This window comes from Mustela nivalis, assembly GCF_964662115.1.
Source record: "Mustela nivalis genome assembly, chromosome: 1".
In the NCBI taxonomy this organism is placed as follows: domain Eukaryota; kingdom Metazoa; phylum Chordata; class Mammalia; order Carnivora; family Mustelidae; genus Mustela; species Mustela nivalis.
In genome coordinates, this window is record NC_139020.1 from 117355249 (window position 1) to 117377319 (window position 22071).

Here is a 22071-nt window from a genome sequence, read left to right on the forward strand (position 1 = left end):
GTACTAAAGCCCCTTCCCAGGAATGAGGGCCAGTCTGCAGCTGCTTTCCACTGTGCTCTGGCGGCAGGGGAATGGCCTAACGTCCTGTGTCCCAGCTCCTGGGTTGCCACCTGAGATTTATCCTATATCTATCAATGTCCAGCAGGTTCTCACTTGAAACAGCTCCTGGAAAAAACATAACAATGAACCATCCTGACGGCAGGTGGAGGGGCAGAGATCCACAATGAATACCAGACCAACAGCCCAGGGGAAGGGGCAACAAGGGTTTGTGCTTAGTGGGTACCACTAGGGGCTGCTCAGTTGATGCAAGTTGTAGGGTACAGGGTGTCACCAATACAGGGTGTCAGAATCCTAGCACTGGAGTCCAGGAAGGCCCAGTGCTTGGGCTATGATGAAGCAAAAGTAATTTTTCAATCAGACCTACTCACCAAGTTGTCCAGGGAAGGTGAGAAATTGTACACTGTGGTAGGTAGCTAGATTGGTCCCTGAGCAGTGGATGGCAAAAAGGAAGGACAAAGTAAGGGAAGGACTTCCTGTGTAATGAGAGCAACATGGGCCTACCACGCACAGCTCTGTCCCTATAGGTGGAGGCCGACCAGCATCTCAGGATGATTTGGAAGGACGGCTGGGGAAGTCTTACCTACCCTGTATGGAGAGCCTTTAAACCCTGGAGTCAGTTCTCCATGAACAGAAAGAAACTAGCAAAGGGAGGAAGAAAGATTAGTCCCAATGAGTCACCCACTGCACCCTTTTCCCTAGAACTCTGCTATGCCTGCATCTCCCTAAAATCATGTCATGGGTTGAGCTCTCCATTCTGAATTTGAGCAGAAAGAAAGGTCCCTGGCGCTCCGAGGAGGAAAAGAGCCCCATAACCCATGTGTGTCAGAGTTCTCATGCCATCCTCCGGACCTAGAGAGTCTCCAGCTATAGGATCCAGATTTCCTTTCAATTCTGCTTCCATCTCTCCGATCTGGGTTAACCTTTTTCTACTCATCACTGCTCTAATAGCAGTCCTCTGCAGAGTGCCCCAAACCACACCACACCCACTTTCTCAAACAACCAGAAATTAGCAGATGGTAAAGAAAAGTGCTAAAGACACATTAGCACCTTCTTTACAGTTTCTAATTGGTATAATCAGAAGCGGTAAAAAGAACACTGGAAGAGACAGTGTCTTACTGAAAAATGAGCCACTCTCCAGGGAATGCTGTGTGGTGAAGGAGTGTTTCCTGGCCCGCACGGTTCTTCTCGACTCGCCCTTCACAGAGGGCAGGGCTCCTGGATGGCTGGGTGGCTAACAAGCGGGAAAGAGGAGCTCTGAGAGATAGCAGGGCCCCCTGGCCTGTTGTGGACTTCTCCTGGCTGGCTCACGCATCAACTACCAGCTGGCTTTCTGTCAAGTTCTCAGAATCCACATCAATACATCCAGAGGTTTTTATTTTAGTTTCTTATTTTTTGTTTGTTTCTTGGTTTTTGTTTTTGTTTGTTTGCTTTACTGGAAGACACTCTCTGTTCACTTTCCCAGGTCATGATGATTCCATGGAATTTGTGCCTTTTCTACCCATTTAACAACACATCTTTTGCATCTGTGCCTCTGACTTATGAAGCAAGAGCTGTGGAGGCAAAGGTCAAAGGTAAGGCTTTGTCCTAAATCAAAGCCTCAATTCCTCCTCTGGAAAGTGAGAAGACTGACTAATTGGTCTGGGGCTGGAATCAGTCGTTTTTAAAAGCTCCCCTGTGTGTGTGGGGGGGGGGGGCGGGCCGGGTGGGGGGTAGTTCCCTGGTCATTAGAACGCACATCCAAGGTTAAGCCACTACTACAGCAAAGATTCACAATGTGCCTGCCCTGTTTCCAGGTCTAGGAGCTTCCCCTGGTCATTCCCCCAGGCTCAATTCTTCCAGAAGCAAATTCAACTCTAGCCCAACTCAGAGTCCCAGGGAAACCTCACAATGGAGGCCAAATGAAGAAGGTTGCCATTTTTCCACCTCTTTAAAGTCTGTTGCTTGATTCCACTCAAATGAAGCTGTTTAAACAAACATTGCTGATTGCAAATGTGTCTGGTGCAAGGCTATGGCTGATTCTCTGTCTTCCCCTCTCTGCCAACCCAGCCCCACCCCCAGGACGTAGTGAAGTACTAAATGGCACAGACTCAGGCTTGCTGATTACTCCAAGCATCCCCACGTATGGCCCTAAAATGACAGGCCTAATGGCCTAAGAAACACACTAGGGCCTCTGTATCTGCATCGTGACTTGTCCTAGATGCTACCTTTAAAAAAACGCTTACTATAAAGTCAACTCTGCTCAGATAGTCAAAGAGAGTTCCAAAAATGGCATGGGTGACAGCAGGACCAAGGTGATAGTACACAGCTTTCCAAAGGATGGCTGTCTCAGAGGGGCCAGCCAGGGTTAGCCACACAGACCCTGGTGCCCTTGCTAATCGGCAGGTCACCTGACCATCTCACAGTCTCTGAGATGTAACTTCCATTCACCAAAGGAAGAGTCCCTGCTTTCTAAGTCAGACTGGCTTGGGGGCAGGGCATTTGAAAGGAGCTACTCTTGACTAGGGGAAGAAGAGCTTAGAAACTCCCAGAGAAGTACAGAACAATTGCTTCTAGAAGTCGGGCTGGCTGGCCAGAGAGGGAAGGCAGCAGAGGGGCCTGTTCAGGGAGGCTGTGATGGAAACTGACAGGTCAACTTCCTGACAGCAGCCTCCTATCCCACCTCCCACCCTGCCCCCACAGAGTGGTTCATCCCTTTCTTCTGGGGCATTCAGAACATGAGGCAGAAACAAAACAGAAACCAAAGCAGCAGAGGGAAAGAAAGAACAAAATGGAAAATGAAACCACAACCTTTCCACACAGCCCTCCCCTGTCCCTGTCCCGCCAGACAAACTCCAGGGCCCTGCTGCTCAGGCCTTGCCTACATCCCCTCCTTTCCCCCACAGTCAGGCTGGGTGCAAGACAGTTATCTTTCAACTAGGGAAAAAAAGTCATTATAGTTACTGCTCAGACATCTGTAAGGAGTAAACTGAAGATCAGGTCCACCTTCCCGTCTAACCATAATGCCTCAGTCACCCCAACAAAAGACCGAAGCAGCTTTTCCAAAACAGGGAGAAAGAAAAGAGAGGGGGGTCAGAGTGAGGCTGCAAAGGTGGGGCCAGGGCTGCCTGACCCCCACCACCAGGGCTGTTCCCGCTTGCCAGGGGACAGAGCAGTGATTCTTCCTTGCTCACCCGAATCCATTGTTATCACCACACCTTCTCCTCCTGCTGCTCCCCAGCTCTCCCCACCCTCACACGGGATCCCCAATCTCTTCCTTTGGGCTTTGGTTTCCTGGCAGAGCCAGTGGAATCCTCATTAATAAACCACATGTTTCCTCTAGGAAACAGTCTTTGGTCGAATTGTTCCTGTGCATACTTTTACTCTCCCCCTCTCCTTCTCAGGAAATGGTACCTTCTCGAAAGCCCACCCCTATTTGCCTACAACATAGGCAGATACATGCCCAAACACGCCCACCAACACAGACACCCTCAGCTACCCCTCATGCAGTCACCCCTGCATGCCCACTGGGCTTTACCAACACAGGAACTCTCCTTCCCATGGAGCAGGAGAACCTCATCCTGCAGCCATCCCTCCTTTTCCTTCCCTAGGGCACTGAGCCAGGGCTGCCCAGGCCAAGGGCACTGCTGAGGTCACCATGACGTATGTGGAAGAAAAACCCTGTGAGCTTAGGCACAAGCGGGTAGCCTGAGAACAGCACGGGAGGCCACAGACAGACCAACAGAGGAGCCCAAAGAAGGGAGGCATGTTTGGAATTGGAAACTAAATAGTCAGGGCTCCAGCGGTCTTTGTTTACACCTGCAGCCAGCTCAGAGGCACGAGAAGCTCATGTGTGTGTGTGTGGAGTAATCCTCTGTTTATGACTGTGGGGAGTTCCTGACCTCCAGCGCGTGCCGTTCTGGGGGCCACCTACTGTCCCACAGGCTCTGTCCATGTCAGGGGGCAGCTCTGGGTTGCAGCTGGTCCCAGCAACACCACTGGCCGGCTGGGTGGCCTTGGCCATTTCCTAGCATTCTCTGTACAGGACTTCGCCCTTTCAAAGTAAAGGGTTGGTTTGGCTGATCTCTACAGACCCTCTTGTCTCCAGCTCCAGGATTCTAATCTACCTACTTCTTTAAAAATCCAGGTCAGGGATGCCTGGGTGGCTCAATGGGTTAAGCCTCTGATTTTAGCTTGGGTCATGATCCCATGGTCCAGGGATCGAGCCCCACATTGAGCTCTCTGCTCAGCGGGGAGCCTGCTTCTTCCTCTCTCTTTCTCTCTGCCTGCCTCTCTGCCTATTTGTGATCTCTGTCTGTCAAATAAATAAATAAAATCTTAAAAAAAAAATCCAGGTCAAATTCTATGTCCAATTAGTTTTCTCTGGTGAAGCCCATTTACCTGGCATGACTGTTGAACCATTGCCCTGAGAATGTTCAATTTTGTCATCTCCAGTGGATCCTGGAACCTCAAACAGACTACAAGCCTTCCCAAGGGCAAGAACTGGTTTCCCCTCATTAGCCTATGTGTTCAGGGGCAGTACGAAAAAGCTAGAGGATTTTCAGCTCACTCTCTATGTTGGTGCACAGGTAAGAGCTAAATAATCCTATGCATACACAGAATGAGCTCTGGACCAATTTGCAGGCATCGGAATGGACTTTCACACCACTGTCAGGGCTGGGTGAGGGCTGGGAATGGTTCTGGCCTTCCTCCACGTCCAAAACAGGGAGTTTCCCTTCAGCAGATGGGTTGGAGGCCTGAGTGTCATGCAGAAGCAAACAGCCTACCCTGGGGAGATGAGTGCACATTCCCTTCCAGGGAAGGGAGCTGGGGCACAGGGACATGTCACAGCACTAGGCTGAAATCTTGCCCCAGGCACCAGGCCAGGAGGAGGTTCTGTGCAAAACCCGGCACATGAATCACTATCATTGCGAACAGATGAAATTCTAGCTTAAAATGGCATGGAACAGTCTAACAGACAAGAGGGTTTAGGTGGTTTTGAGTAGTTCTCAGATCCAAGGCTGGTCTTTGCCTGACCTAGAATGGGATGGGGCGGGCAAAGAGGGAGCGTCTCAGAGAAAAGGGCCAGGCCTTCAGGACACACATGCGGATATGTCAGTAAATCATCCAGAAAACATTTGTCTGAGTCACCATGGCTCTGACAAAGTGTTCCTGTCTGGGTGCTGGGAGAAGCGGGGTTGACTGTCACACTTGCTCCGTTTGGAAACAGGCATACTCCGTGATGAGACAGAGTCACTTCCGGTTCCCTGGCATGCATCCCCCCCCCCACCATGCTCCATCTTCTGGCCGAGGTCTCTGCCTTCTCCCTCCCGTAGAGCCAGTCTGTCCACCTGTTAGCTACTGCTTCTGGGTCCAGCCCCTTACACAAGAAAGAGGACATCCTGAAGGAAATCTGTGTCTGCCATCACTGACTCCATGTCTGGAAGACAGAACCTGGCACTGGCCCTGGGGTTGCTGGGCATGAGACACTGCCTGTCCCCTGGGTGTAATGAAACCCAGCCAACTTGTGAGGTACTGCTCTACAGAGTCACCCACCAGACAAGACCCACCATCTCTGCCCTCAAGGGACTCACCACCCATCCAGGAGAAAGGCTTTCTGTGGACAGTCAAAACTTATAGAAGCAGGGCCCATCACCACTTTCTGATGAGTTTTCCAGATTCCAAAGTCATTTTCAAGTTTTGTTCAAATTCTGTGTTCTGCTTAAGTGATGGATGCTGAACTTTCAAGAAAGAAATACTTATGAAGTTTTTTGGTTTTTTTTTGTTTTTGTTTTTAATCTAAAGCAATCCAAGAAGAGATGAGATGGAGTGGAACAGGCAATTCATCTTTTACTAAAAGTGACCATGGCAAATCGGTATAGAGGGTTTTTGGAACTAGTAAACATATTCACCGGGCTTATACTCTCAGCTACAAAAAGGCCAAGGTAATGGTATTGGTCTTGTTCTCATCTTCTGTGCTCAGAGACAGGAAAGTGTCTAAAAGGGGAGGTTTGAAAAGACAAATGAAGACTTCTAACTTTAATGTTTGTGACTGATGAAAATAGCAAAGGGGACAGTGACTTCAATCTACCTAAGACTCAAAAACAGACAAATAGGAAGGATTTTTTTTAATTTGAAAAAAGATCTGACTTCATAAAAGCAAATTTAAAATTGGTATAGATATACCACATTATTTAGGCATCTCCCTCCCACCCCCCCAAATAGCACCATAACACTTCCCAGTATCAACTGGCAATTTTTATATACCCAAGTTAAATATTTCCATAAATGTCATTTTATTAAATATTTATTAATAGTTCTCAGAGAAAGATTATATTAAACCCATTTTGTAGTTGGAAAATTAATTTTTTTACTTAGTCTTACTTAATTTTCCATGTTTCAATAAAATTTTAAAAATGTAAAGCCTGAAAAAAAAATGCAAACCCTGGAAAATCCATGGTCTACTGAGGAGAAAGCAGAATATTAATTACCACTGAGAGACTCTAACAAAACCCATCTGTGTCTTTGGGTAGCTGACCAGAGGTACTCCACCACTTGGTGGCAGCACACCTAACTTGCCAGCATGTATATAATAAAGCCAATCTTTCTAAAAAATTTAGTTTTATAACATAAAATGTCAGTATCCAACATATGCCTAAAAATGTACACAACCCCAAACACCAGTGAAGGGTTCACGATAAGACCTAACCAATGACAGGTGAATCAGGAAATATAAAACTTGTCAAAAACAATCATATAGTAGAGAAGAGAAAAACTGCCCCAAATCTAGAACCCACTAAGTGAAAAATACATCCTTCTTCCCCAGCACTAGCCTGTCTCTCCAGCATCTATATTCAGGGAACTCCCTTATTTCTGACATTGACAAATAAATCAGAACTAAATTCAAATCATCCTGATCCTCTAGCATGAATTCCAGAAAAAAACTGAATGCCCTGGGACTTATTTCACATGATATGTTGCAAGGTACCTAATCAAGGTGGCATCAGAAATGTCAGCTTCCCAATCAGCCTGCTACTGGTGAGCCAAAAGCGGCAGCAGCCTAAGGCAGAAAATGCAGGGCCACTAAGCTTTAGAGGCTCCTTCAGCATCGCTACCCAGAGAAAAATTCCAAGGAGCCCTAACTTGGAAGGCAGATAAGGACTTCAGTGCAGAGGAACACAGAGGAGGTTAACAACCACTCTGAGCCAGGCCAAGAACTGACTGCACAACCAGCCAACAAGCTGAAACACACCCAAAGGCAAAACTAAAAATTCACAGTGGGAAAAAGCAATGAAGTCCTTCTAGATTTCATGTCAGATCCAGACTTTAATGCTTGGTTCCCATTAAGAGGCCTATTAGCTCAGAAAAGTAGAAAGAATCCTGACCTGAGAGACCCCCAAAGGGTAGGTCCTGTGACCATCTCCTTTACTCTTTGCAAATCCAAGATCAGGCTTAGGTGCATAACACATAACACTACATTATGGTTTCTTGATGATGGTAATAACGATGTTTGCACAGTGGGGCCTGGTTATTGATGAGCAAATAAACAAATCTGGAGAACTGTCAAGACTTGGAAGTCTAAGGCAAAGCATGTTGGAAATATAAATTAGGAAATATGGAAAGCAATTTGGCAATGTGAATCACCAGCCTTAAAAAAAAGTCTATGATTGCCACAAATCTATCCCAGAGAAACCATCTAAAAAGTAGACAAAGATTTATACACAAAGGTGTTTACTGGGAGTTGTATATAGCAACGAAATTTCAAAAATGACTTAGATGTCTAAGGACAGCATTAATTAAAATATGGTACATCCCAAGACACAGCATTATGCATAAAAAGTGTTTAATGTTAAGAAAATATTCTCATGCTATAATGCAAAATGGAATAAAACAAGAAGCAAAATTTAAAAAGCAACATAATTCAATTTTGTTTTTTAAGAGTTCTAAAGAAAAGGAAGAGAATATGCCAATATATTGATTGTTCTCTCTACATGGTAGAGTTTTAAGTATTTACTTTAATTCTTTAGATTTTTCTGCACTTATTTTCTATAATAAAGAAATGGTTTTCTAATTAATAAAAGAGGTCAAGACTTTATCACACTACTAGGCATACATGTTAACACATTCTGTACTTCTTGTTAAGTCGGCTTGGTGTTTCTGATCTCACTGCTATCACTGATATTCCTGCTAGTTCTATCCTAACCTTAACCATCTCCCAGAGCATGACTTTGGCAAAGCAGTACTAGGGGCAAGGAAGGACAAGTGCCAGAACAAGGTCTCCACTTTTCAGCAAGGAAAGGGAAAGGCCTTCTGTTTACCATCAGCTCCTTCTGAGTGCCAAGTCCTGGGCTAGGCTCTGTCCATGAGTTCTCGTATAATTCTCACCGTTGTTGTGCTTAGTAACCCCACGCCTATTTTATAGGTGAGGACATTCATCAGCAACCATGAGTATTTCTTCTCCTAGAACAGAAGTTTCTGGGTTCATTCTTCTTGGGCTGGAACCCCCTGCCTCATTTCCAGGATCAAGTACTTTCCCTCGAGCTCTCTAGTCTTTCCCTCTTCTCTGCTAGTTCACTACTGTTAGCTCCACTCCCACTGATTCTATGTCCTTCCAAGGGTTACAGTGAAGATGCCTGGGCAAGACAAACAACATTCCTCTCTCCATCAGGAATGCTTTGTCCAATGCTGGGTCCTTGATTTATCACCTGAAGGCATTCACAGGTTCCTGGAATAACCAAGCCTGCTTCCCATAGCTACTTCATGACCACATGGTTTCGCCTCTGATCATCCAGGTTATTGTTCTCCAGGGAATCACAAATGCTTGTCTCTACACTTGAAGTATCACAGCTCACTCTGCCTCCTCCACATACATAGTTGCTTTTCACAGGGTTTCCCCAAGCCCCTCTGGCCCTGCAGCCCCTAGAGGGCTGTGCCGGCCAGACCTGCTGAGTCCAGCAATGGCAGAGAAGTGTGGTCAGGGAAGTGGACCAGTTTCCAAATGCAGATCAGCAAAATGCTAATGCCAGAATGCTGCTTCTGCTGCCAGAGTAGCACAGAAGATGAACCGGACAGGTAGCAGAGTGAAAGAAAGGCCTCGGGCCCAGGGAAACTGAGTGGGACCACCGTCTCTAGAGGACAATAGAGACCAGGCTTCACGTGCATGGTCCCTGCCACTGATAGGTTTTTACTCATCTCTCTAAATAGTTCCCATGGTCCTAAGTGCTTCTGTATTTTCACTACATCTCTGTGTTCTTTGGTCTCTAAAGCCTAGCTGACTATCATCAGATAGTCATCATCAGATAAGCATAAATGAGATATAATGAACATAAATGAGATGAGCATAAATGAGGAGCATTTACATGTCTATAAGAAAAACACCCAGGGGAGAAAGTCCGAGGCACCCCCCGCAGTCACCAGCACTGTCCCACATACTCCACTCACCATGGCTGCTTTAACCAGCAGAAACCCAGGAGTGATGCAGTCGCCATCTGCATTCTTCCACCTGTACACTCACACTTAGAACCCAAAGAGAACCTTAGAGAAAGCAGGTTTGATGCACAGATCATTGTTGCCCATCTTCATTACACCTGTCTGCCCCCTCATCTCCTTATCACCCTCTTCCGTTGTCCTGTTCCAACCCATTCTGTGGCCTATCCTGCAGCATTGACCTTCCTACTATCCCCAGATCTGTCCTCTGCATGCCATTGTCATGGCCTCCTTTTCATTCTGGCTCCTTATTTCTTCAGTGGATAACAGTTCAAGCTCTGGTACTAGAACATGTTAACACATTCTGTACTTCTTGTTAAGTCTTGTTAACTAGCTTGTACTTCTTGTTAACCAGCTGTAAGTTATATTGGCTGTGTGTCCATAGGCAAGCTACCTAGCCTCTCGGAGCTTTAGGCTTCAGGCCCTCATACATAAAAGAGGAATAATCATGCCCACCTCAACATGCTGTGAGAATTAAGTTATGTATGCAAAACACTTGACTGTTCAATAATGCAGGTTAAAGTAATAATAATGGTTAACATTTATTTATTACTTAATAGATCAGTTTCAGAGGCTGGATGCATTAAGTGTTTTTTTGCCACTCAAAATCACATTTGAGAATTCATCCATCCTGCTGAATATCACAGTAGTTAAAAAAGCTTGTCAAAGAGAACTACATATGGTATGATACCATTTTTATAAAACTCAAAAACAAGCAAAACTAAACAATATACTGTTTATGAAAACATGTGCTAAACTATACCAAAAAAGCAAGAGAAGGAGAAACACAAAACTCAGAACAGTGGTTGTTTCTGGGGGATTTAAGGGGGATCGGGGTGAGTCATAGGCAGCTTTAAAAGCAGACATGATACCCTGCTGCTGAAGTTGGGGGGTGGGCTCTCAGGTGTTCATTCATCATTATGCTTTGTAACTTACAAATACATTATATCTATTCCTTAATATGTAGCAAAAATTACTAGGTATGTATGTGTGAATATACAATTATTATTGTTGTTGTTACTATTATTATTATTGTGCTTCTTTAGGAGACAGACCAGGAAGTACCAGACACCTGGGTACTACAGAGAGATTGCTAGATAATTTCTTTACAACGCTCTCGTGAGATGGGCATTCTTATCCTAAATTAAGGATATGTTGGACCAGAAATGTTGAGTATCATGCCCAAGGTTTCATCTCATGCCAAATATCTTCCCTTTGGTCCTCCAAATCTGTTCTCTATCCTCTCCCCTAAACCTGATGCCCTGGGATGCTGACCCACATGGACTGCATTGATGTCATCAGCTCTGGCTGCCTTCAGTTCATGACAATGACAGGAGGTCAGAGAATGGGAGGACAGTGAAGTAAGTATAGATGCCCCTTCCGCCCATCATGGCCTCACCCAAGGCCACAGCTCCGATCAGGCAGCCCTCAGTCAGCCTCCAGATTCTGGGAACTGCTCCTCACCTTGCTCCTTCAGGCCTAGAAGTAGTTACATCTCCCATGTCTCAGATTCTAGCCCTGGGATACTGGGGAATCCAAATCTGCATGATTGTAAACTGAGCCTTCATTAAACTCTTCTCAGATCACCCAGGTTGAGTGGCCGTGTGCTTCCTTACTGAGAAGCCGCAGAGCTGGGATCTGAACTGCCGTGCCTTCTATCCTAGGAGGCCTCTCTTCCCTTCGCTGTGAAGGTCTGCACAGCTCTGACAAAGGTGATCACTAATGAGGGTAGTTACTGGTGTGATTTCACATTCCTCAGCAACAGAGAAAAACACTATTTGCTCTTCAGGACTTGCGTTACGCACAGCTTAACAATAGGGACACTTAACTGCTATTGCTCAAATTTGCATAGAACCTGGGAACTATAACAGAAATGATAAACCCTCTATACATAAACAACAAAATAAATTTAAAATGAATGTGAAAAGGAGTAAGTTGAGGCTAACGTTCTCATTGGTCCTATTTCTGGACCTTCTGTCAGTACTCCCCAAAGCCTCCTTTAATTGACGATTCTAGAACAAAGGGCAGGATGCCAACAACCCATCTCAACGGGCCCTTCCAATAAAGCACATTCAGTGATGACAGTTTGGATAGCTTGGGCTTTCTAAGGCTGAGGATAGTGGGAGGAAACCCTTGCAGTTTTTACCTCCTCATCTTCTGTCTTTCTGGCTCTTTCTGCATATTTCAACTTTCTGGTGAGGCTGCATAGAGACAGGGCTGGCTATAAGCCCAATTTATCTCTTGCTGAAATCAGTAGAATAAGAGCAAGTGTTATCAAATAATAGGCTGTGAATATTGGCACCTTGGTTTGATTGGCATTACAGAATATCCCATCTTAATTTCTTGTCATCTTTCTTTACCAGTATGATATCTGCCTTTCTTGCCAGACCACTTAGCATCTTGCTGCACTGCTAAGAGCAGAATTAAGTGGCAGACACATCAAGGGGCTAACAACTGGTGCCCTCAGAAGCAGCAGAAAGATGGTCATGACAAGGCAGAATAATAAAGACGATGAAGAGGAGAAATTCAATGCATCAAAAGTAACCCAGGGCTTTTTTTTTTTTTTTTTAACTAGCTACCTAGAAATTCCTATTTCAAGCATTTGGTCAACTCTCAGTAATCACAGGGGGTAGGTTTTCTACACTGTGAGCTCTGCCTGGGCAATTATTTACTCTCAGGCTAAATGTTCTATCCTGGCTCTCAATTTCTAGGAACATTCATCATCTGATTGTATCTGAGTGTTTCCTTTCTTTTTCTTTCATGTACAAAGTAGCTGCAAGCAGATAGCGGACCAGAAGGATTAAAAAAAAGTAAGTCGAGTATAGCCTGGATGACAGTGAGAAAAGATAACACGAGAGCCCACCAAGATGCCTATCCAGACCCTGGCTCATAGTAGGCACTCAGTAAACATTTGTTGAATTCAGTAAATGGAGTTATTAGCAAGTTGAATTGGAAGAATTTTCAGGCCTCTTCCCTCTGATAGTCTGTGATTCCTCAGAAGAAGATGACAGAGAGTGCAGAAAGATCCTGGGTGCTCAATCCCGTCAGGAGCATGAAGGAGAAGTTGGAAAGGACTTACCTCAGGCCAAGATAGATCCCAAAAGAGTGTAACTAAGGCTGTTCCAAACTGTCACAGTCCAGGATGATCCTTGGTCCCAACTGACACCCTCTAAATTCCCACCCAGAGTCCAAGGGGGGACTGGAAACCAGTTCTCTTAGAATTTCAGATGTAGATACCATCTGAAGTGAAATTCCAGGCCCCAACTTATTTAGGGAGCCTGAGAAAAGAAGTGTATGTTGGTGGGAGTGACAATACTCTGTTTTGATGTCCTAGATTTTATGACATGTTTTTTTTTCCCCCAGTACCATAGAAACATAAAATTCAGGATAAGAAAGCCTCTTAGAAATTATCTAATCCAGCCTCCAGTCGAATGGAAGAATTGTCACCCCATCTCTTCCCCATCAGGAAGCTCACTTTCTCCAGAGGCAGCAGGAAGACTGCTGGACAGCTCCCACGTGGGCAAGTTCTTTCTGCCTGAGTCCCCATCTCTAACCATGCCTGCTCCCTTCCCTTTGGGGCAGCTCTGAAGTCAGGAACCACTTTCCTTCCATTTTCATTCCTTCCAGAAAACATCCTCCAATCCTTCACCTGCAGAGATACAGTTAAAGCCTCTGCCTTTGGCTCAGGTCATGATCCCAGGGTCCTGGGATCAAGCCCTGCATCGGGCTCTCTGCTCAGCAGGTAGCCTTCTTCCCCTCTCTCTCTGCCTGCCTCTCTGCCTACTTGTGATCTCTGTCTGTCAAATAAATAAATAAAATATTTAAAAATAAATAAATAAAATGGGCTGGCAGAGTTCCATGTTGCAGACTTGAATGCAGTGGTCCAAAGTTGCCTGGACTTCACAGAGAGTAGTGGGACTATTTCTTCCCATACATTTATCAATTTCCACAACCACCTGTTTAATCATCCATTTTAGAATGGTGCCAGAACTGGCCTCAAGATGACTGGTTCTTTAGATTCTGGGATCTTCTTTCATCACCTGCTGGTCCTTACTGGTTTGTCTTCTGCTGGCCAGCCCATCTTGGGTGCTACCAGCACAGTCATATAGTGTACTGCCTTTTAATGGCTACTGGTTTGCACTGGGTAGGGAAATACCCAGGTTTTACTTAACTTTATCAAAATGTCTCCTCCTGCTCACCATGAATGCTCTGTTTGCCTGGCATGTAGAGGCTCTAAATATTTGTTAAATGGAAAAAGAATGAATAAATTCATGAGAGAATGAATGTCAAATATCACCTATGGATGATTATACCACCCTGCAGAGCACACTCCTCCCTGACAGGACCCTGTCTTTCAGCTTCCTGAGCCAGAACCCTGAGTAGGTAATTAGTTCTCATCAGTATCATTGACATGATCTTGCTGTTCATTTTCATGGCTTCCCTTCTCTCCAAAAGCCATGGCTAAGCAGAAGAGTGGCAAAAACCATCTAACCTGCAAAGTTCTTCAGTTTCCCTCCCCAGACTTCACTGTCTTTGGAACAATTCTGTTCCACATTTTGTTTCCAACAGAAGTTACATGTGAACTTGTGGCCAACAGAATTAGGAAGTGATGGGTGGGCATGACTAGTTGTAAGTTCTGCCACTTGCCACTTGTAGGTGCTCACACTCCTGGTAAGCAAAGACCCTCGGGACAGAGGTAGCTGGCCTCTAAAAACAACTTTTTTTAAATTTTATTTATTTATTTGTCAGAGAGAGAGACAGAGAGACAGAGCACAAGCAGGGGGAGTGGCAGGCAGATGGAGAAGCAGACTCCTCGCTGAGCAAGGAGCCCAGTGCGGGACTTGATCCCAGGACTCCAGGATCATGACCTGAGCTGAAGACAGATGTTTAACTAAGCCACCCAGGCGTCTGTCCAAGAACAATCCTTCTCACTGAAGATGGCAACAAGACACTTGCCTCCCACCTGCCAGAACCTGTGAAGAACATTTTTTTTTCCTCTCAGGGGCACAGGATTCAATGCCTGGGACCACCCTCTGAGAAGCAGAGAGCTCACATCCAGTATTTTCCTTCAGTGTTAAGGTACTGTGACTTTCCTCTCAGGCCCTCATGGGTTTCATTCCCCTTTACCCCCTCTCTTTTAATTGCTGCCCATCTATTTTGTCCTATCCTTGCTGAACAAATCAGAATGAAGAAAAGGGTTCTTCCAATACTTTTACCTTCTATTCTTTAGAAAGTAAGGGTGCATTAGCTGAAGGGATGTGATAAACACACCAGAAAGAAAAAATGGACCCTTCATGTTTCCTGGGACCCCAATTTCTTCTGACTCTAAGAGAACTGAGAGTTCATCATGGATCCCCATGAAAACTTCTCTTATAAATTGCTTTAGAAAATGCCTGGCTTTATGCCTGTTAGTAGTATACTTGGGAAAGGAGCTTTTAAAACTGCTTAGCTCCTAGATGACTAAATTGCTAAAATACCTACATCAGTCATGGGTGATTTAGTCCATCTCCTTGCCTCTGAGACAGAAGGGAATATTTCTTCTGCACAAAGACCTCCAGGGGGGGAAAAAAAAAAAGTATTCTATTCTATTCTTCGTCCAAAGACCCCACTCAAAGTTTAGACATTCTTCTTCGGATATAACCCAAATCCCTTTCATTGGAACTTAAGACCTTTTATCTCTCTTCTGACCCCTAGCAGACTATTTGACATCTGTTTGTGCATAGCATTTTGCGGGGGCCCTTCAGGGGTTCTCTCAATTCTAATCAATATCCTCCAAGCCCTAGATGACTGCTCTTTAATCCCCTCTACCACCTGCCCATCACTGTCCACCAATCCCTTACATTTGTCTCCCTCATAGCACTTTTATTTTTTATTTTATTTTTGTTTATGCATTTTTTTGAAGATTTTATTTATTCGACAGAGAGAGCAAAAGCAGGCAGAGCAACAGGCAGAGGGAGAGGGGGAAGCAGGCTCCCTGCTGGGCAGGGAACCTGATGCGGGACTTGATCCCAGGACCCTGGAATCACAACCTGAGCCGAAAGCAGACACCTAACCCACTGAGCCACCCAGGCGCCTCTCCCTCATAGTACTTTTAAATGTAGTGATTGCCTTATTGGACACCTGCTTCAAGAACATAATCAGCACTTTCTTTTTTTTAAAAGATTTTATTTATTTGATAGAGAGAGCAAGTGAGAGAAAGCATGAGTTGGGGGCTGGGGAGGGAAGGCAGAAGGGGAAGCAGACCTCTTGCTGAGCAGAAAGCCCAATGCAGGGCTCAATCTCAGGACAGTGAGATCATGTCCTGAACCAAAAGCAGAGGTTTTACTGACTGAGCCACCCGGGTGTCCCTATCAGCACTTTCAACAATTATCCAAGGTCTCCCAGCAGAGGCAGAGCTGAATAAGGAGGACCTCTTTGTAATTTACTAATTCTCCTATAAAATGCACAGATGAGAAAGAAATTGTTTCCGAAAGCCCAAGGTACCACTTCTTATTTGCCATGACAAACACCTGACAGGCTCCAGCTCCACTAAATGGCAGAGAACAGAAATTTTTCTGGCCAAGGGCAAGGATGGGAGAGCCCCGGGGCAGGGGTCAGGAGGGCAGAGTTCTAGGCCAGCCACTGCCATGGATTCCTGTGAGCAGCTCTCATCCCCAGTGACCCTAATTCCTAGCGGAGCACAACACATAGTTGCTGAGACTGCTTCCCAGGGCCCTTTCAGCTCTCACATGCTGTAATCTGAGTCTACAAAGGCCTCTCCTCTCCCTTCTTAGAAAATATATGCCATGGCCTCAACATGTGTCTCTCTACCACCAATGTAACCAGCACTATCTGGAAACACTCAGAAACCAATGTTTCTCAACCTGTTAAAATTATCATCGTTCCCTGCCCCTGCCCCAAATGAGCTTTTAAATGCCGTTTTTTTCTTTAATTGCTCCACCCAGTGAAATTTTTTAAAAAGATTTTTAATTACTTATTTTAGAGAGAGAAAGCACGTGAGCAGGGAGGGGCAGAGGAAGAAAGACACAGTCCCAAGCCAACTCCTCACTAAGCAAGGGCCCAATGCCCTGGGGCTCGATTCCAGGATCCTGAGCTCATGACCTGAGCTGAAACTGAGTCCGATGCTTGACTGAGCCATACAGGCACCCCGACCTGGCAAAATTTTAATACCATGAATATACTGTACATATTTTTAGGTACAGTACATATATCTGCGCTTAATACATTAAAAACCAAGGTTTTCACTAGCCCCCCCCCCCAACCAATTTTCATCCCCCTTGGAGGCAATATAACCCTGCTGAAAAGGTGTGACCTTGACTGAGCGGAGGGCTGCAGCTAGGTATGGAACACTAGTAAAGTTATTTGCCCCCAAACTCTAAAAGCCATAAACACATTCAAAGCCAGGGTTTTGAAGATAATCCATTGCACAAGCCGGAGTGGAATCAGCCAGACCTCCAGCTTCCCTAAGGAAAACAGCAGCTTTCCACCCTCCTCCCCAGACCACAGTGCCTCCTGCTCCAGACCCTGCCCTTGTTCTCACCTTTGCCCAGGGCTCCCACTCCATTCATGTGGGTCCCAGCAGTAACAATGGGAATGATGAGAACAAGGTGAACTCTGGGTGATGTTGTCCAGGAATCATTAGCATCTACTCTAAGCGCAGAAACAACCAGGCCCCTGGCAGGATGAAGCCCTCATTCCAACGCACTTGCATCACTCCCACCCCAACAGGTTGTTCCCCTTCACCTTACCTTGGCACACTGGCCAAATAGGTCACGAGTTTCCGCAGGTCTTCCTGTCTTATTCTGTCATGATTGCTGCGAGCAGGGAAGGTCAGGATGGGTCCACCTCGCTTATCACGGCCCCCTGCAGGGAGGAAGAGGAGGGCTGTTAAGAAAACCAGCCAGAGGGCGCCTGGGTGGCTCAGTGGTTAAGCCGCTGCCTTCGGCTCAGGTCATGATCTCAGGGTCCTGGGATCGAGTCCCGCATCGGGCTCTCTGCTCAGCAGGAAGCCTGCTTCCTCCTCTCTCTCTCTCTCTGCCTGCCTCTCTGCCTACTTGTGATTTCTCTCTGTCAAATAAATAAATAAAATCTTAAAAAAATAAATAAATAAAATAAGATAAAATAAAAAAAAAAAAAAGAAAGAAAACCAGCCAGAACATGTGTGGTGAACAGCTGTCTGAGTGCTGGAGGAGGAAACAGATAGAAATACAGCGCCTGGAGAAATGCGGTCACTGGTCAAGTGAAGGGCATGGGGTTTGGATGTGATTAACATGGGTAACCTTGGTCAAGTCTTTTGACTTCTCTAATATCTCACTGCAAAGTGCAGATGAAAATACTGATGAGCTTTTTACAGGGTGGCCCCAAGGACTGAGGAGCTGGCAAATGGGGAAGCACTTTGAAAAGTAAAGCCCTCTCCAAATGCAAGATGATAACGAAGGTGATGACTGTTCTTTCTGAGAACACAAGCTATTGAATGGGCTGTAGTCTCTGGAAATTTAACCTTCAATTCACTTCTCTTTACAGACCTCTGTGAGGTAGAAGGACTCAGGATTAACTGACTACCCTGCTGAGAAACCCTTCAAGCATCCATCCAAGACACCACTGCTGGGAGGGTTTTAGATTCATAGATAGGATATTAAGTGTTCTCTGCACAGCCAAAGATCCACCCCTGCCTGTCTGCCTGCCTGAGGTGACACCTGTCACCCCTGCTGGAGGAGCACAGGAACGTTTATCAGAAGGTTTCTTTATCAGAAACAAGGATGCTCAAGGTCTTAATCACTGCAAATGCATATGTACACACTATGATTATAAATGTTTTCTAAATACCACATTTTTAAAAACCAGGAAGGAGAGTATAGTGAAATGATGATTGTTGTTGTTACTAGAAGGCTGAGATTTTGCATGGTTGCTTTTTCTTTCATTTTTTTCCCTAAACTTTCTATTCATTATTACTCTATCCTCTAAAAATTTATTCTTTAATGGGCATTACTAGGAAGCAGGACCAAGGCTTTCAGGAGGGTCACAGGGGACAAAGCTAAGGTCTGTTCTTACAGGCCCTGATTGTTACACAAAGAAAACCTCTGCATCATGCTCACGGACTCCTGAACATCTCAAGCAGCTGCCTGACATCCTCCAGAGTGGAGACCACAGGGATATAATACAAGAAGGAGGAGGCATTGGCATGGCCATCACCAATTCTGGAAAAGAAGCTTAAGGCTCAGCCCTCTGAAGAAGAAATTATTCCAGGGGAAGACAGAGCCTCCCAGGGTCCCCATCCAAGTCCGAGTATAAAGTTTCCCTCTGTTTTAGGGTCTAAAAGCCATAAAGACAGAAGGGAGACTTGACAAACAAAATCCAAACCATTCCAGGATACTCCTAAAGAGGAAATGAGAAGACTGGCAAGAGAAAAGGATCAAACAAGATCAGGGCCACTGAGAGATCTGCCTTGATGAAAAAGAAAAAAATGTTTCAGCAGGTACCGCCATCATCCCCAGCCCCACACTGGAGCAGATTCGTGTAGACACACCACAGAGCTGGACCTGAACCCCCAGCTCCATACCACAGGCCTGGCTTTTTGTATGAATAGCCACCCCCAAGTCATCTGCCTTGGAAAGGACCCCCATTTCCCAACTGTCTTCCCAAGCAGAAGGATTAAATGGAAGGTTTCCCAAAAGCTGGAAGCATCTCCCATACCCTCAACCTTCCTCTCTAGCCTTGACCCACCCTAAGGATTTTCACTCTTAGATGGTTTTAACTGCTGTTGCTGCCTTTCTTCCTGACCTTCCATGGATGCAGTAGACCCATGAGAACATAGGGAGCCAAGGCTGATCTGATTGGCAAAGGCTTACCAAGGAGTTTAAAGGACTGCTGGCACTGTACTTCCTGAGCTAGAGCCAGGTCTGCCCTTGGAAGGAGTGTATCATAAATATGGCTGGGGAAAGTTCCAAATGGCAGAGGAAGGGGAAGAAGGAGAAAAAGCCTGGGCCAGTGCAGCCCCCACCCACATCCCCGGCCTTCAGGAAGCATGGATAAAGATTGGAGACTGGGCAGTAGGATCAGTCAGGGGTTTTTCAGAAAGGAGATGACCTTGTAAGAATGTAAGAATGTAGGACGTGGAGCAGGAAGGAGCATAGAGAAAGATAGTCATTGTACTGGAAAGAGTGGGACAATGGGTAGAAAGAGACCCCAGAGCCCATGCAAGGGGAAGGGTCCTGTTTCCTTCTCTGAAGCATGCTGACAGAACTCAAAGAGGGAAAAGGAAACAGATAAAGAGAGGGAGGAACTCAGCCTGCCTGGGGGACACTGTTCTATAGGTGAAATAGCAGACTAGCCCACCACCAATTCAGGATAGGCTTGAGATACTGGGAGAAAGGGGAGCAGACTATCACTGGTCAACGTCCCTAGAGAATGAACATTAGGCCTGTACATGAGGTGGGCAAAAAGAGATGAGACAGGGAACTGGGGCATGATGAGAGCTCTGTTGTAAGGTCTAGCCATGGTGTCCAAGTTAGGTTCTAACTTGAGTGGAGGCAGAATAAAACTAGTGCATGCACAAGTGGGGAGGGCCCACTGAAGGTAGGAGATGTCCTGCTGGATCATGAGTTCCCAAGGAAGAGGGGACAGCAGATGTTTTGCTCATCTGATATCCATCCTTTCCCAATTTACGGGGAAACATCAGAAAGGGTCAAAGGTAACAGACAAAGGCCACAGACATGTTTATCAAAGTTAAGGTCTTGCATATGGATGACCAATAAGGAGGTAGAAAATTTGGCACAAAGAAGGCAGCTATGAAGGTGTAGGATTTGATGGATAATTGACATGTGCACTGAAATTACAGAGGGTCAAAAGCAGAGGTGAAGAATAAGAACCCCTTGTTGAAGCCTGTGTGACTTACAGAGGTGGATCTGGGAGGGTACAAGACAAAAGTGGCTACAAAAGTAGCCACGTTTTGAAAAGATGATACAAATGGTGGCAGGGTCCTCAAGGGTCAGTCCTTCACTCATGACATTCCTGCTGTGGACCTATGTGTGAGAGGCTTTGGGGCCAGGAGCCACAGGACTGAGATAAAAAGGAAGAAAAAGGAGGGATGGTCTGATGTTCTCGAAGGCATAGGGGCAGGGCAGGACAGGGTTGGGGAAGAGATAAAGGCTAAAAAGCAAGGGGGAGTTAAGTCTTCCCTGATTGAGCCAGAGGAGGAATGGTGCTCAAAATTTTCAGGGGGCTCCAATTAGGGCAACTGGGAGAGGTGGGGAGTTGGGGGGGTGGGAATAAGAAAAATACATTGATGAAATTATACCAAAGTTTGCTCCATCTGACAATAGTTCTGAGAGATGTTAATGGATAATTTTTTTCAAGGGAATGAAGTTACTCTGTAGTTTGGAGATGGCTTCATGTGTTTAATGCACATGTGCTTTAATGAACATGGCAAATCTCCAACATGGTAAATCTCAATAGCCAAACTATGGAAAGAACCTAGATGTCCATCAACAGATGAATGGATCAAGAAGATGTGGTATATATACACAATGGAATACTATGCAGCCATCAAAAGAAATGAAATCTTGCCATTTGCGACAACATGGATGGAACTAGAGCGTATCATGCTTAGCGAAATAAGTCAAGCAGAGAAACACAACTATCATATGATCTCCCTGATATGAGGAAGTAGTGATGCAACATGGGGGCTTAAGTGGGTACGAGAAGAATAAATGAAAGAAAATGGGATTGGGAGGGAGACAAACCATAAGTGACTCTTAATCTCACAAAACAAACTTAGGGTTGCTGGGGGGAGGGGTTTTGGGAGAAGGGGGTGGGATTATGGACATTGGGGAGGGTATGTGCTTTGGGTGAGTGCTGTGAAGTGTGTAAACCTGGTGATTCACAGACCTGTACCCCTGGGGATAAAAATATATGTTTATAAAAAATAAAAAATTATATAATTGTTAAAAAAAATAATAATTATGCACTCCTCCCAATAAAAAAAAAAAGAAGCTATAATATGCCTTTCCCAAACATCAGATTATAGAACCCCTTTTTCTTTTTTGAGGCTCATCTGGTGGAACTGTTGTTCTATGGAACACACTTTGGGAGACATGGATCCAGGGTCTGAGATCATGCTACAGCAGCTGACTAGAGAATGCTGTTGGTAGGAGATAAGGAGGCAGAGAGGGACATCAGGTGGTGGCTGAGAGGAGGGCGACTGCACATAAAGATAAGAGGTGAAATGAGCACCATACAAGCAGCTTGCATAAAAAGCACAAACAGGTACTGGGAGTAGGAGGCACAGGCACTCAAAGGGAGCCAGAGAGGGCAAAGGGAGGTACACAGGCTGTGAATACAGAGCAGAATGGCCAGGCTAGAACGACAGAGGCTCTCTGAGGCACAGCCAAAGAGCCTGTCACACACACGTGCACACACCCACACACAGAAGCTGGGGAGCTGCACTCACTGGATTCTTCCAAATGTGCGTTCCTATGGCAGCATGCTTTCCCTTGCCCTGGACACACTGGGGGGACTAGCAGACAGGGGTGGGCACAACCAACAGTTTGT

The 22071-nt window shown here is 45.6% G+C and overlaps 1 protein-coding gene across 20 annotated transcripts in view; it reads right to left on the minus strand.

The window, feature by feature from the left end:
• Positions 1-22071, minus strand: part of KALRN (kalirin RhoGEF kinase) — a 661801-nt gene that overhangs the window by 447997 nt on the left and 191733 nt on the right. For all 20 annotated transcript variants that reach the window (XR_014303322.1, XM_082700868.1, XM_082700867.1 and 17 more), the window contains exon 3: positions 17271-17385. Coding sequence is in view for 19 of the 20 variants with exons in the window: in XM_082700868.1 (XP_082556994.1) it covers positions 17271-17385 (115 nt within the window). In the remaining variant the exon portion in view is untranslated. The remainder of the gene's footprint in view (positions 1-17270; positions 17386-22071) is intronic.